The 14,429-nt window shown below is 43.2% G+C and overlaps 1 protein-coding gene across 1 annotated transcript in view; it reads right to left on the reverse strand.

The window, feature by feature from the left end:
* Positions 1 to 1,414: 1,414 nt before the first annotated feature.
* The window catches only part of EEFSEC (eukaryotic elongation factor, selenocysteine-tRNA specific), a 243,240-nt gene continuing 230,225 nt past the window's right edge, over positions 1,415 to 14,429 (reverse strand). The window contains exon 7 of the mRNA XM_073591890.1: positions 1,415 to 1,799. Within this exon, the coding sequence (XP_073447991.1) occupies positions 1,615 to 1,799 (185 nt within the window). The 3' untranslated portion in view covers positions 1,415 to 1,614. The remainder of the gene's footprint in view (positions 1,800 to 14,429) is intronic.

Raw genomic sequence — 14,429 nt, forward strand, 5'->3', positions numbered from 1 at the left:
CAGCAATGCCCGGGTGAAAAACTGAAGTATTGTGGAGGTAGCCTGTGTTCCCTCAAGCATATTAAACCAAAAAACCGAACTCCAGGAAAACAGATAAATAAATACAACAATGAAATGTTATATCTGGGCGCTGTTTTCCCTACAAAAAGAATGTCTACTTTTGTCCATCCAGTCCTAAGATTTACACAGCCCTCCGGCAGGGCAAGGGGACCTGTTAAACCCTGACTTTCACTTATAGTCCTTCTCCCCACCCCCATCCAGTTACTGAATAGTAAAAGGAGAAGCAGTATAGCTCATCACTCTGTTCTCTCCTATCAACATGCTTCTTGCACAGCAAAAAAAACACCTGATTAGCTACTTGTACTGCTTGGAATAAAAGTTTTCAAACACTGAATATTAGACTTTCAATAGTGGATCTGTGAACAGGCTATGAACATTCAAGTTTTTAAATATTCTTAGCAATTAGTAAATGAGCCCTCATTGACCTCTGTAGCTGCAGGCAATGTGGAGTTATTCATCCTCAAAAGTGACAACAGAAACTATTAAGGCAGTCCTTTCCCTAAAAGTCACATCAGCATGCGTTCATTAAAAAATGGAAAATGGCCACAGTGAGAGAAAAGGGCAGGAAAAGAAAAAAGGGTATGCAAAGAATAAAAAGCCTGCAGTTATCTACTGAACATTTTTAAAGGTGCCTATATTTCTACAATGCACAGGTTTTGTAATTTGAGGATGAATTGCTTTGTAGTGTCTCTAGCTACGGAGGTTGGGATGTCTTGTTTAAGCGATTGATAAAGGTTATGTAAATGCCTAAATGACCATAACTTGGCACATGTTCCCTCTAAGCACTTGTACAAACTAGGGATGCACCGATATATCGGCCGCTGAAAATCATTGGCCGAAAATAGGGTTATCGGCATTTTGCCGAGAGGAAAACAACGGTGCCAATCATGGCCATCGAAAAACGCATTTTAACGTGATTTTACCACAATTTTCATAGGTCAAATGACCCAAAAACTGCATCAAAAACGCAACATTTTTTTCAATGCATTTCCCCGGGGAGGTGCGTTACACTACAACGGAAGTGCAACGGACCAGTGCCAAGACATACATAGAATTTAAAGGAATGCACTTTTCTTGAGCTTTTCTTGCGCTTTTTTTTTTTTTTTTTTTAACACAAAAGCGCTTTAAAAACTTTTAATTAAATTAATGAAAAAGATGAATATAATACAATTCTTTGTAAAAAAAAAAAAAAAAAAAACCTATCCATTTCGGTTTCGATTTTCGGCCAAGTGTATCCTGAATTTTCGGTTCAGAATTTTCATTTTGATGCACCACTAGTACAAACATCCTTCATATTTATGTAATTTTCTTACCTATCATTTAGAAAATTAACAAATGACAAGTTTAGAACCAATAATATTTATATATTTGTTTAATTCTGCAACCCCGACCCCCCTCCTCAAAATTAAAACCTTTTCTTAAAAAAAGTTAAGGCCCTCTGTGGCAAAAATAAAGCCATAGTTTGGGTTACATTATTCATGTCTAGGGTGGGAGCTTCCACACAAATCACTGTGCATTGTGCCCTGCCATCTCCATTCCATTGTAGACATGGATTCACGACTGAGTCATCTTCTTCTGTGGGTCAAATACGTATCTCTTAAACCCCAGTGTGATGAGCACCACCTGGCCATCCGAACGGGCTTCCTCCTCCTTCTGGTTTTCTCCATCTTCTTTCTTTGCTTTGGACTTCTTTTTCGAGGAGGAATTGAGAATCTGCTTCGTCTCAGGCTTCAGACCATCTGCCAATGAAACAAGAATTAATCTAGGTGGATGTGATGGCAAAAGCAGCAACTCAAAGGCAAAGACAAAGTTTGGCAATATTTCACATACAACTGTAGCAGCCTTGCGCTTTGTTGTGTTTTATGTCACGAGTAGGGTGACAACATCTTTTAAAGCTTGTCATTCTGATGAATATGGAATACTGCTACTTGGAAGTGGTCATTGCCACATTGGAGATACTCAACTTAAAAGGTCCACTTCACTGCCAACTTGAAAAATAAATAAGAGAAATCACTCCCACCTGGGTACCAGCTTCAGGGAGGTGCAGGTGATGTCACCGCCTATCACTGCTTCCTCCCGGCCACTTGAAATCCCATGAAAATGCAATTTTGCAGTGGGCTGTAATGCATTCTCATGGGAGTTTGAGTGCTTGGCTATCCCAGGAGTCAGAGGAAAGACATGGTGACATCACCCGTGTCTTCAGGAAGCCAAGGCTAAGGTATTGGTTTATCATTTTATTTACTGCCAATTTTGTCTGGGCGGTGGGGACCTGGGAGGGAAGTGTACCTACCGTTGATCAAAAGTTTGCTTTAAATTCTCCCCCTCCTGTAAACCCACCTAAGGACCCCCGCCTCCTGCCCATCAGTTAACACAGAAGACTCTGACTGAAACCTTATTTTAGCTTTTAGTAACGTGTGGCCAACCATTTCGACATATGGATTAAATATGAGTCAATGACATTTAAAGGAATACCTAAGTAAATACTAAGTATTCTCTGTAAATGGTGTAAAGCAGGGGTCTCGAAACTTTCTAAACAGAGGGCTGGTTTATTGTCCTTCAGATTCTAGGAGGGCCGGACTTTGACCAGAGGGATTGGAAATTTTCTTGCCATCAGTGGTAGTAAATATCGCCACATTTGGTATTAGAAGGAGGAATCGTGCCCCATCGTTGTTATCATAGGGAGGAATAGGGACCCATTATTGGTGTCATTGGGAAAAATGGTGCCCCATTGTCGGTGTCAGATGTCAGAGTAGTGTCAACAGTGGGAGGAATAGGGCTCGATAAAGGCAAGCAAAGCCCCTGGGCCACAGTTTGGAGACTAATGGTATAAAGGATGCTTCCTTTAATAAATGTTAACTTATTAACTACCTCAGCTCCGGAAGGTTTTACCCCTTTAATGACCACAGCATTTTTCGCTATTCGGCACTGCGCTACTTTAACTGAAAATTGGGCGGTCATGTAACACTGTACACAAATTTAATTTTTAGCACTTCTTTCACACAAATAGTGCTTTCTTTTCGTGGTATTTGATCACCACTAGGTTTTTTTATTTTTTGCAAAACAGATTAAAAACCCCCCCAAAAAACAAATAAAATTAGCTGCCAAACTCATGCTGTGTCAAATCAAAGCACAGGTCGGCAGGTGGCGCACACAGGCGCGCCCCAAACTTAAAATACAGGCCACGGTGTACCAGTATGTCGCCCGCTCGCAGTACAACTACTGTGGGCAGGCGCCAAGCGGTTAAGGCTGAAGTCCAAGCAAACAGCTAAACACAGATGAAATTTAAATACAGGGAACAGTTTTAGCTGCTAAAGGATTTGCATTTTTGTCTATCCAGTCCTGAGATTTACACTGCTATTCCACACAGCAAAACCCCATTTGGCAGGGCAGCAGATCTGATTTTTCTTTGCTGCAGTTAGGTAACAAACTTCCTGCTCCTAGCCTGTGACTTGACATTGAAAGGAGAAACAGCAGACTAATGAGCTCATCTCTTTGTCTGTTTTCTCCTCCTATCAATATGTTCCTTGTTGGCAAATGTCACTGCAGTACAGCTGAATGGCTCCTTGTGCTGCTTTACCTTCTCGGTCTAAGCTCTGCTGTACAGGAACTGCAAGAAATTGATACCAAGTCAAGTTAAGGCACTGCTTGCATTAAAAAATAATACATTTAATTAACCTCTAGGACTGAGCCTGGTTGGGTGATACGCGTTAGAGGGGGCATCCCTAGGGCGGGGTCTGTCATTGTCATGCTTGTGGGTGCTATTTTACAGTAAACATGGATGATAGTGGTTTATCCATTGTTGGGCAGCTTTTTCTCTTTATATTCAGCTTGCGAGCGAAGATGGCTCGGTTTTGTCCTCAACACACAGGGTACGAGTGGCACCTCCGTGCTTGACTGTAGGGATGGTGTTCTTAGGGTCATCGTCAGCATTGTTCTTCCTCCAAACACGGCGAGTCGAATGAATGCCAAAAGAGCTCAATTTTGGTCTCATCTCACTTTCTCCCAATCCTTCTCTGAATCATTTAGATCAGGGGTCTCAAACTGGCGGCCCTCCAGCTGTTGCAGAACTACAAGTCCCATGAGGCATTGCAAGGCTGACAGTTACAAGCATGACTCCCAAAGGCAGAGGCATGGTGGGACTTGTAGTTCCGCAACAGCTGGCGGGCCACCAGTTTGAGACCCCTGATTTAGATGTTCACTGGCATGACTGTACATGTGCCTTCTTGAGGAGGGGGACTCGTCGTGTTTGGAGGAAGAAAAATGCTGACTATAACCCTAAAAACACCACCCCTACAGTCATGCACAGAGATGGAAACATTATGGTTTGGGGCTGTTTCTCTGCTAAAGGTACAGGCTGAACCTTCTTCCCTCAGCCAGAACACTAAAGATGGGTCATGGATGGGTCTTCCAGCATGACAATGACCCAAAACGTACCACCAAGGCAACAAAGGAGTAGCTCAAGAAGAAGCAAATTAAGACCATGGGGTGGCCTAGTCAGTCTCCAGACCTTAATCCTATTGAAAATTTATGGAAGGAGCTGAAACTTGCCAAGCAACAGCCAAGAAACCTTAAGGATTTAGAGGTTTGTAAAGAAGAGTGGACCAAAATCTCTCCTGAGATGTGTGCAAACCTGGTCACCAGCTCTTACAGCTTTGCTTAGGGTTTCTCCATCAAGTACTAAGTCATGTTTTGCTTTGGGATCAAATACTTATTTTACTCACTGAACTGCAACTCAATTTATAACATTTGTATCGTGTGTTTTTTCTGGATTTTTGGTATTGATATTCTGTCTCTATCATTTAAAATACACCTATGATAAAAAATTATAGACCCTTCATTTCTTTGTAAGTGGGCAAACTTACAAAATCTGCAGAGGATTAAATAGTTATTTCCCCCACTGTATTTTGATAGCATGGAATATTGTATGTCTCCTCATGTTGAAATCTATGCTGTATGTATTTTCTCTCCAAAAGCCTTATAAAAAGCAGTTTTACAAAAAAAATCTGTTTTAAAATTTGCAAACTTTCAGAAAAATTCAAATTGAACAAGAAACATTATTTATTTTAAGTGCAGATTATGTGGACATATAAATATGTACTAATTTCACATGTTTTAGTATCTTATCACTGACATTTCTAAATGTTATTAGCAGTTATTTCAGTAGGTCTTGTGGCCTTTTCCTGCAGCCATATTTAAAGAGAGACATCGGCCTTTCAGACTGTATTCTCATGTTCCACTCAATATCATTCATCTCCCTTTTAACTTGCCACATTGTCGCTCCCGGACTGCTCTAGCAAAAGACAGACGAGATAAGGGGCAGTGATGGTCTAGTATTGCACGGCTGCCTTACGGAAGACAGAGTCCCGGCGCGGTTGGGTCAAGGAGCACCGTCTTGGACTCTACCTCCTCTTTTTCCGATAGCTCAAGACAGAGCCCAAGAAAGGTATACGGTGCCACCGTCGGCTCTGGGCTGTGAAATGGAAGCCTGCAGATGGAGGGACAATTTCATTTCTGGTATTTTTAAACCTGCGGTGTCACATAACCTTATCTGAAACACTTTATCAGCCTCTCTGCCCTCATAGAGAGCCTGTGATAGGCATTCCCATTTCGGGACATGACAAAAGATTCCGATGCTCGTGATTCAGTGGAGACAGGAGGTCTACGAACTCAGGTGATCGGCTTAGTTACGGAGACGCGAGGGGGGTTATTGGTGGCTGTGTGTAAGGGTAGAGGCATCCTCTAGTGTCAGATGTGAAGAGGCACAAAGGTTAACCCATGTGTGCTGGAGTCCTTGTTTACACGCTTTGCTGTAGGATGTTTTGTCTTTTCGAGATAAAATTCTAGGCTTTTTTTTTTTTCTGCAAGATAGTAAAGTACTCGTGGAAAACATAACACAGTGCCACTGACTCTTTCATCCTCCTGCGAAGTTTTATGAAAGTAAAGCTATCGCTCATGAATGAGGTTCAAGGTGTTGTAGGGAAGGGTAATAAGGGCCTATGTCAATGGGCTTTGGCATCAGTTTGGGATGCTTCTGAGATCATTCAGAAACCACTGACAGGTGCATTTGACAAGCACTTGACCTCCTTCTGACCTGCTTTGAAGTGATAATAAAGTCTCTTGTTTTCATTTAAAAATAATAAACATGTTATACTTACCTGCTCTGTGCAGTGTTTTTGCACAGTACAGCCTAGATCCTCTTCTTCTTGGGTCCCTTGCCAGCGCTCCTGGCCCGGCCCTCCTGCTGAGTGCCCCCACAGCAAGTAGCTTGCTGTGGTGGCACCCAAGCCAAGCCGCTGCTCTGTGTGTCCATTCAGACATGGAGCTGTGGTTCGGCCCCACCCCCTCTCTCTCCTCATTGGCTCAATGACTTGACAGCAGCAGGAGCCAATCCGTCTCAGCCAATGAGGATGGGAGTCCCAGACAGCCAAGACTCTCATGCAACATCGCTGGATCAAGAAGGAGCTCAGGTAAATATTAGGGGGTTGAGGGAGGCTGCTGCACACAGAAGGTTTTTTTATCCTAATGCATAGAATGCATTAAGAAAAAAAAACTTCTGACTTTACAACCACTTTAAGTGTAATTTTCATTCCCATAGAGTTGTATGGAAATGCAAAACTGGTTTGAAGCGAACAAAAGCCCGTCGCCACAGGCTCTAAAGCTGGCCACCTATGGATTGAGCTGTCTCGGCTGAATGATCCATGTGTGCTCAACAAAACTTCTGCCGAATGAGCTTGTTGGAACATTTTTCTTGACCAGTGGCAGCAGCCAATGGGCTGCAGTCACTGATCAGTGTATTTTGACAGCACAGAGTCCATTCTCTGCATTAAGGTGAAAAACCTTCTGTGTGCAGCACACCCCCTAGCTCCACCCTTATACTTACCTAAGCGCAATCTCAGTTCAGCGCTGTGCCGGAGAGCAGCAGCTCTCTCTCTCCTCCCTGGAGATCGAGACTCAGCAGCAGGAACCACTGGCTCCCGCTGCTTTCAATCAAAGCCAGTGAGGAGAGATCTGGGGATGGGGCCAAGCAGTGCTGTGTGTGTCAATGGACACACTGAGCAGGGCTCGGGTGCGAGCCTGCACGAGTGCCCCTGTAGCAAGTGGCTTGCTATGGGGGCACCTGTGAAGGGGGGGTGCCCTTAGGGGGATCCCAGAAGAGTAGGTATGTGGGTTCTTCGTGCAAACCCACTGCACAGAGCAGGAAAGTATGACATATTATACATGATATTTAATATAAATCCTTTGGAATCACTTTAAACCACACTTAGGCTGCACACACCTGCATAGAAACTATAGAAGATTCAGACCTATGGGCACAGTTGATAATTACGCAACATCTTCACAGCACTGTGCATCCCTTCTAAAAATGTGTATGTACAGCTATGTATGTTCACTTCCTTGTTCTATGTACAGCTGAGCACAAGTTTATATCACAAAAAAGAATGCTTGCCACATGGTGAAGCAAAAGCAGTTTCCTAACGTCTCAAATAGTTTGTGCCCTGGTAGGGCAGGGTCAGTGGTGCCTATGGGCACCTATAGATATTAGGTTAGTGGGAGGCAACTTATTAGAGATTGGAAGTCTCAACTGCTGCCCTTAAACTCCTTAGGGGGCCCACACCTAAAACGTAGTATATGTAAGGTTATAGAAGACTTCTGACCAACTAAAGACTGTCAGCAACTATGGATGTTCTTCAACAGTTGGTCTGGAACTGGAGACATGCTACAGGATTGTTTGGAGGTGATATGCTGCAGGAGACATACATGGTTCAAATTCCAGCTGAATTGCTGATAATTTGACCCAGAAGTGGCCTTCTTGGCATCACCACTTTTGTCGAAGGAACCGGGTGGAAAATTGTTGGCTGAACAGTGACTGCATTCAATCAGGAGCAGTCACTGGTTAGGTATTCAGACATCCACGGGCACTATGGCTGTCTGAATACAGTACCCGGCATTGGAGATTCCTCCACTGACATGGTTCAGCAGGGATGGAGGAATCTATTATATTTCTACTGTTCAGCTTGCGTGTATGTGTACAATTAGACACAGTGGTTCTAGACTCCTGTCCTTAGGACCCACTTAAGCCTGATTCACACCTATGCATTTTTAGTGCTTTTTGCAGATTTGCACTACAGAACATGTTCCATAGGAAACCATGTTAAATGGACTGTAGTGCAAATCTGCAACATGCAAAATGCACTAAAAATGCATAGGTGTGAATCAGGCCTAACAGGCCAGATTTTAAGTATTATTTTGGGGAGATGCAGACTAGAATACTGCAATCCCTGAGCAGCAAACACCTGTGATGTGCCGTATAACACGCACCCACGATTTAAGAGAGAAGTTTCAGGAAAAAAAACTTTTAAAAAAAAAACAAAAAACAATTTGAAGCAAAATAATGAATGGTCAGTGAGCATCAATGCAGCATAATTACTGCCCATCTGCAGCTTCAGTGCAGCCTGATCAGTGCCCATCTGCAGCCTAATCAGTGCCCACCTGCAGCATTGCTCCTCACTGCAGCTTGATCAGTGTCCATCTGCAGCCTGCCGAAAAATATAGGCTGCCACCGAGGGGAAGGAGGGGACGAGCGCTGCCGAAAAAGAGCCGGATCTCCTGTGTACTCGGCTCGGCGTCACGCCCAGTCCTGCCCCTTAGCCCAGATCCTATGATGGACATAACGTCGGTCCAATGCCGGGACGTCAAAGCTAGGAGATGTCCAGGGGTCGGGACTGAGCATGACTGCGAGCCGAGCACACAGGAGATCCGGCAGCACTCGTCCCCTCCTTCCCCTCGGTGGCAGCCTATATTGGCGTATAACACGCACACACGATTTCCCCCCTATTTTAAGGGGGAAAAAAGTGCATGTTATACGCCAATAAATACAGTATTTTAGTTATCTTGCAAACCTGGCCTGTTAGTGGGTCCTGAGGACAGGGTGTTGAGAACCACTGCACTAGAGACATATTACATGAGATTGCAAGGTCACCCCTTACATATCAATGGTTGCATTCCTGGTACTGCCTGCTGGAAACTGGGGACCACAAAATATGTAGCAAAGATCGCACAGGGCCCTTGGGCTGCAGGTTGGACACCGGAAAGTTAGATCATCGCCTGAACGGCCAGTTCAGCATTTGTCATCTCATGTCTATGAGTTAAAGGTTCAGAATGACAAGTCTCTCCACTACTGTCTCTTCATCATTGCTGGTATCTAGACCTTGAATACATTTTGAAGCTGCTCCAGGTAATGAAGCAATAATTGGGTGATGGGAACATAGGGACCAATATATCAGGCAGTATAAACAAAAGACTTGTTGATTCTTCTTTATGCCATGGACTGTGAAGGATGCCGATGGCTTGTTAGGGTCCTCTTTAGCCTGCAATGAGTGCCACCAGCCTTCTCCAACCTATTGATGAGACCTGTCACAAGAATAAATGGCAGAAAAGTGCAACTGGAACAAAGCATCACAGCAATGAGACCGCTGAGATGTGGAGGATACAGTAAGACAAGTAGTCAATTATTAATAAATGTAAAACACGAGTTATCTTATACGGACAGGCTATTAATATCACTTAGAGATATACGATTCCAGGCTCTTATCAGAACTTAAGATAACGAAGATAAAAGTTGTGGTTTTGGGGGAAATATTTTCCTGCACACAGATGCCTATGGTTCTATTAGTCCACCATGGGACATCTCAGGCTGCCTCGTTCAGGCCCAGCAAGGTGACGGTGTATATTCCCTGCGGGAAAGTAAATGTTAATTCTGTGTGACGCTTTCGCGAAGGAGAGATAAGGGATAAAGCAACAAAACTTTGAGCCATTATAGGTGAGGGTAAGGTCAGGTGGCTTTAACATGACACCTATTCATCTACGGGCAAGTTTATATAAGCCAAACAATTTTGCTCTTATTTTTTTTAGGTTCTGAAAGCAGCTGCTGTCTTTTGTGTTTTAATCAAGTTTCTTTAGCAATATATTTTGGGGGGAATACTTTAAAAAAAGATCACACTGATTATAACTATACAAGCTACAACCCTATAGAACAGTCTCTCTCAACCTTTTCAACACAAAAGAACCCTTGAAATAAATCAAGGGAACCCCTGCTAACATTTACTATAGCTACAACTCATGATACATTAATATGATGGTTCGGGGGAAGAATACTCCTTACACTTGCGGTCATTGGAAAGAAGTTCCCCCTTACAGATAGCTAGAAAGATCCATGGTGTCAGTGGGAATTTATCTGAGGGGCAGAAATTGCTCATTGCTCAAGGAACCCCTAGCAATCTCGGGAGGAACCCTAGGGGTTCATATAAACCTACAGGTGTGAACAGAAAATATATTCTCCTGCGCTCGTGCCGGCGGCCTTTAGTAGAAGGTGGTAGTATTTTCAGATATGATAAAATGTGTAAAAAGACCATTTGTGTCCCGCTGCCTAAACTGACTGGGGGAAGTCCAAACAGGCCAAGTAGGAAAGGAGAAAAAAGGCGCGTAACCCAATGCATGAATCAAGATAATAGAGTTTATTCTATACAAATAGATAAATACAAGGAAAATACTACGTGTTCATAAATAAGTTACAATATTCTCATTTGATAAAATAGTAAAAGTTGATGCCCATGCAAAGGGTAAAAGTTGAATGAATGGCTAACACGTTTCGAGGGGGTATCTCTTCATCAGAGCCTTGGAAGACAAAACCTGGTCTGTATAATGTGGTAGGTTTATATAGAGAGGAACAACTGGATGGGAGATGTATCACATGATAGATGATGTATTTCTATAGGCGGATTCTCCTTTATTCTAGTAGTATTCCTTTCCACATCTCAGCGCTCTCAGCACCGTAGGGTATATACAGAGGTTGTAGTTCATTAGTTGTTAGTGTTGGTCATCAGGACCTGCACACTGGCTGGTTAGGAAGTTGCAGCTTGTGGTCAGTGGTTACGTGCCAGAGTCGATCGTTGGTTGATCCTGCGATCCTCCTGCTAAGATGCTGTGTTTTACTGTATAGAGTCCTTTATTGGTTTGCAGCTATACAGTATCCTGTATACAGTACAACTCAAGTGCTATAGTGTCTGGAGGCGGCACTGCGGGCTTGGTGACAGATGCAGCCTGCCTGGGAGGAGGCACTGCAGGCAGAGTTAAAAATTGTTTCCCGCACACGCACTGGCAGGGTTGCGGCGTCGGATGGAAGCAGAGCAGTCTGCAGAGCCCCAGACCTCGTGAGTGAAATACTGTCACTGTCTGTGATTGCATTATTGCAGATTTGCATGTAAATAAATGTATTTGGTGTATAAAGACTGATCTGTCCATGTACCGAGGGGTCGGATCCCCACCCCCATCCCTCCCTGGTAGGCTGCATTGATAGGTGCTGGTGAGGCTGCATTGATGAGCGCTGGTGAGGCTGCATTTGATGAGCGCTGGTGAGGCTGCATTTGATGAGCGCTGGTGAGGCTGCATTTGATGAGCGCTGGTGAGGCTGCATTTGATGAGCGCTGGTGAGGCTGCATTTGATGAGCGCTGGTGAGGCTGCATTTGATGAGCGCTGGTGAGGCTGCATTTGATGAGCGCTGGTGAGGCTGCATTTGATGAGCGCTGGTGAGGCTGCATTTGATGGGCGCTGGTGAGGCTGCATTTGATGGGCACTGGTGAGGCTGCGTTGATGGGCGCTGGTGAGATTGCATTTGATGGGCGCTGGTGAGATTGCATTTAATGGGCGCTGGTGAGATTGCATTTGATGGGCGCTGGTGAGGCTGCATTTGATGGGCGCTGGTAAGGATGTATTTGATGGGTGCTGGTGGGCTGCATTTGATGGGCACTTCATTAAAAAGGTGGGGTATACATGGGCAGGGCAAAAGGGGTGGAGTCAGGGATGGAACCAGAAGGGGGGGCGGCGGCAAAATAAGGTTTCGCCTAAGGTGTCAAAAATCCTTGCACCAGCCCTGGTAGAGATTAATGCTATTGCTCTAATCAGTGTTCCCACTACAGACTGCTGAGGGCACATCATATACCAAAGGCCAGCAAGTTGGGTACCATAGGGCTAGAAGATGCTGAAGGTCTAGTGGATTAGGATATTATCATACTGAATCCAATCCTATTCATGAGGGAGATGTAGCAACTGCTTAGTGGTGTTCTATCAGGCAACAAAAAAATATGTAATTAGCACACCCTAATTCATCAGCAAAGTCTAATTTACTGTATCAAGTAAATCGCACTGTAATTTCACATAAGGACTCTATCATGGCACGTGTGACATAGATATGTAGACTGCACTTCCGAGCAGTTTGCTTGATAATGAAAAATTGGCCTTTGTTAAGTGCTGGTATCATATCTCAAATAGAGTGGGACAACATGCAGTGGCTACATGGTGATGAACCAGTTTGGGTTAAGTAGATGATCCCACTTGAAAATGGACTGAGAGTGTAATGGACTGTGGAATAATCGATTCATTTTTCTTTTTAACATTTTGAATTGAAGTCAGACATGCATCATCTTTGCATTGAGTGAACAAACAAATGTAATAGAACACCATAGCGGACCTTTTATTACACTTATATTGCAAAATGCTGTCATTTATTGTAAACTTACTACAATTAAAGGGTGGAGGAATGTCTGTGTTGAAGGGCATAAAAACCCTCTATTTCATATAGCAAACATAAACCAGTCTATAGGCTACTATGGACCCAACTAATCTCTATACCATATATTAACCAAAAAAAAAAAAGATATCCTAAAAAAATATATACAGTATCTCACAAAAGTGAGTACACCCCTCATGATGCTGAGCATGTGCACTCAACTTCTTTGGTCGGCCATGTTATTTTTATGTTATTTTTGTTGCATTTATAACTTTCTGACTCTGGACCCTACATTGCACCCCAGAATTCTTTGGTAGTCTTCAGATTTCATAATGCCATGCACATGGTCAAGACATCCAGTGCCTGAAGCAGCAAAGCAACCCCAAAGCATCAATAAACCTCCAACATGTGTGACTGTATCATTTTCTTTAAAGACCCCATTTTTTTTTTCTGAAACCAGTAGAATCATGGGCTGTACCAAAAAGCTATAATTTTATTTTGTCTGTCCACTGCATTCTCCCAAAAGGATTTTGGCTTCATCCGGTAAGTTTTGTCGAACTAAATTTTTCTATTTCATCCACATCCCGGGAGATTAGCTACAGTGCCATGGGCTGTAAACTTCTTGACAATGTTGCGCACAGTGGACCCAGGAACATTAAGATCTCTGGAGATGGACTTGTAACCTTGAGATTGTCCATGCATTTCCAAAATGTTTGCTTTTCTCAAATACTCAGAGAATTCTTTGCTGCTCTGTCTCTTCTCCATGCTCCGTGTGGTACACAGACACACAACAAAAATGTTGAGTCAAATTTTTACCATTTTAACTGGTTGCCGGTGTGAGTTCTAGATTGTCAGCACCTGTTAATTGATACAGGTGAGTTTAATTACAAATTACAGGAGCATCACAAACTTGGAATGCCATTTTTTCTTACAATTTTGGGAAAGTGCCAATAATTTGGTCCAGTCCATTTTTTGGAGTTTTGCGTGGAATGAGTCAGATTTTTGTTTCTCCGCTTTTTTCTGTCATACCAATACAAACAAAAGAAATAAACATGAGAATGTCGAAACACTTGTAATTGCAACAATTTTCTGGGCAAAGTGGTGCATTACCTGACGACGTTCCTTATTGGACGAAACGCTGCGTAGGGTGGAGCCCGGATATCTGACGTAACAACGTGCTGACCACAGCCATCTTGCTGGTTGGAAACAAATGTTAACCAAGGAACTTTTGTGTTCCCGACATGCTCATTTTAATTCCCTAAATGTGAGTACCCTGTACACTTTTTACTAAAAGTCACCTTGATTGAACATACCACACCATGGAGGAGCTACTTCTCTTTTATCTTACATATGAACCTGTGGATTCACTCCATGTTATGACCCTATGAGATTCAGCTGTCTGATACCAGAGTGGAATCGTGCTATAGTGGATATATCATGCTTATCTGACCACCTATAACCTAGTGGTCAACCTTCTGTGGTAAGAGGCCCGGTGTGTTGGTGTGCGTAGGAGGATTTCATAGTTCACCTCAGCCTGTCATATTTACTTTGTGGGTGATGCCATTTCTTGGAACATGGACTCTTTACGTTCAATGACTGTGGACTTTTATTTACATAGTTCATGTTTGTATTTCTAGCGCTGGATATCTCTTTTTTTTTTTTTAAATATCGTTACCTATATTTTATGCTAACTGCTGAATAGACATTAACGCAGTGATTAATTTTATTTATTGTTAGAAATACAGGGATGCCAATATTTTTGGCCATGACTGTATGTTGTGGAGATGAGCATAGTCACCAGAG

Source organism: Aquarana catesbeiana, linkage group LG07, assembly GCF_042186555.1.
Source record: "Aquarana catesbeiana isolate 2022-GZ linkage group LG07, ASM4218655v1, whole genome shotgun sequence".
Classification (NCBI taxonomy): domain Eukaryota; kingdom Metazoa; phylum Chordata; class Amphibia; order Anura; family Ranidae; genus Aquarana; species Aquarana catesbeiana.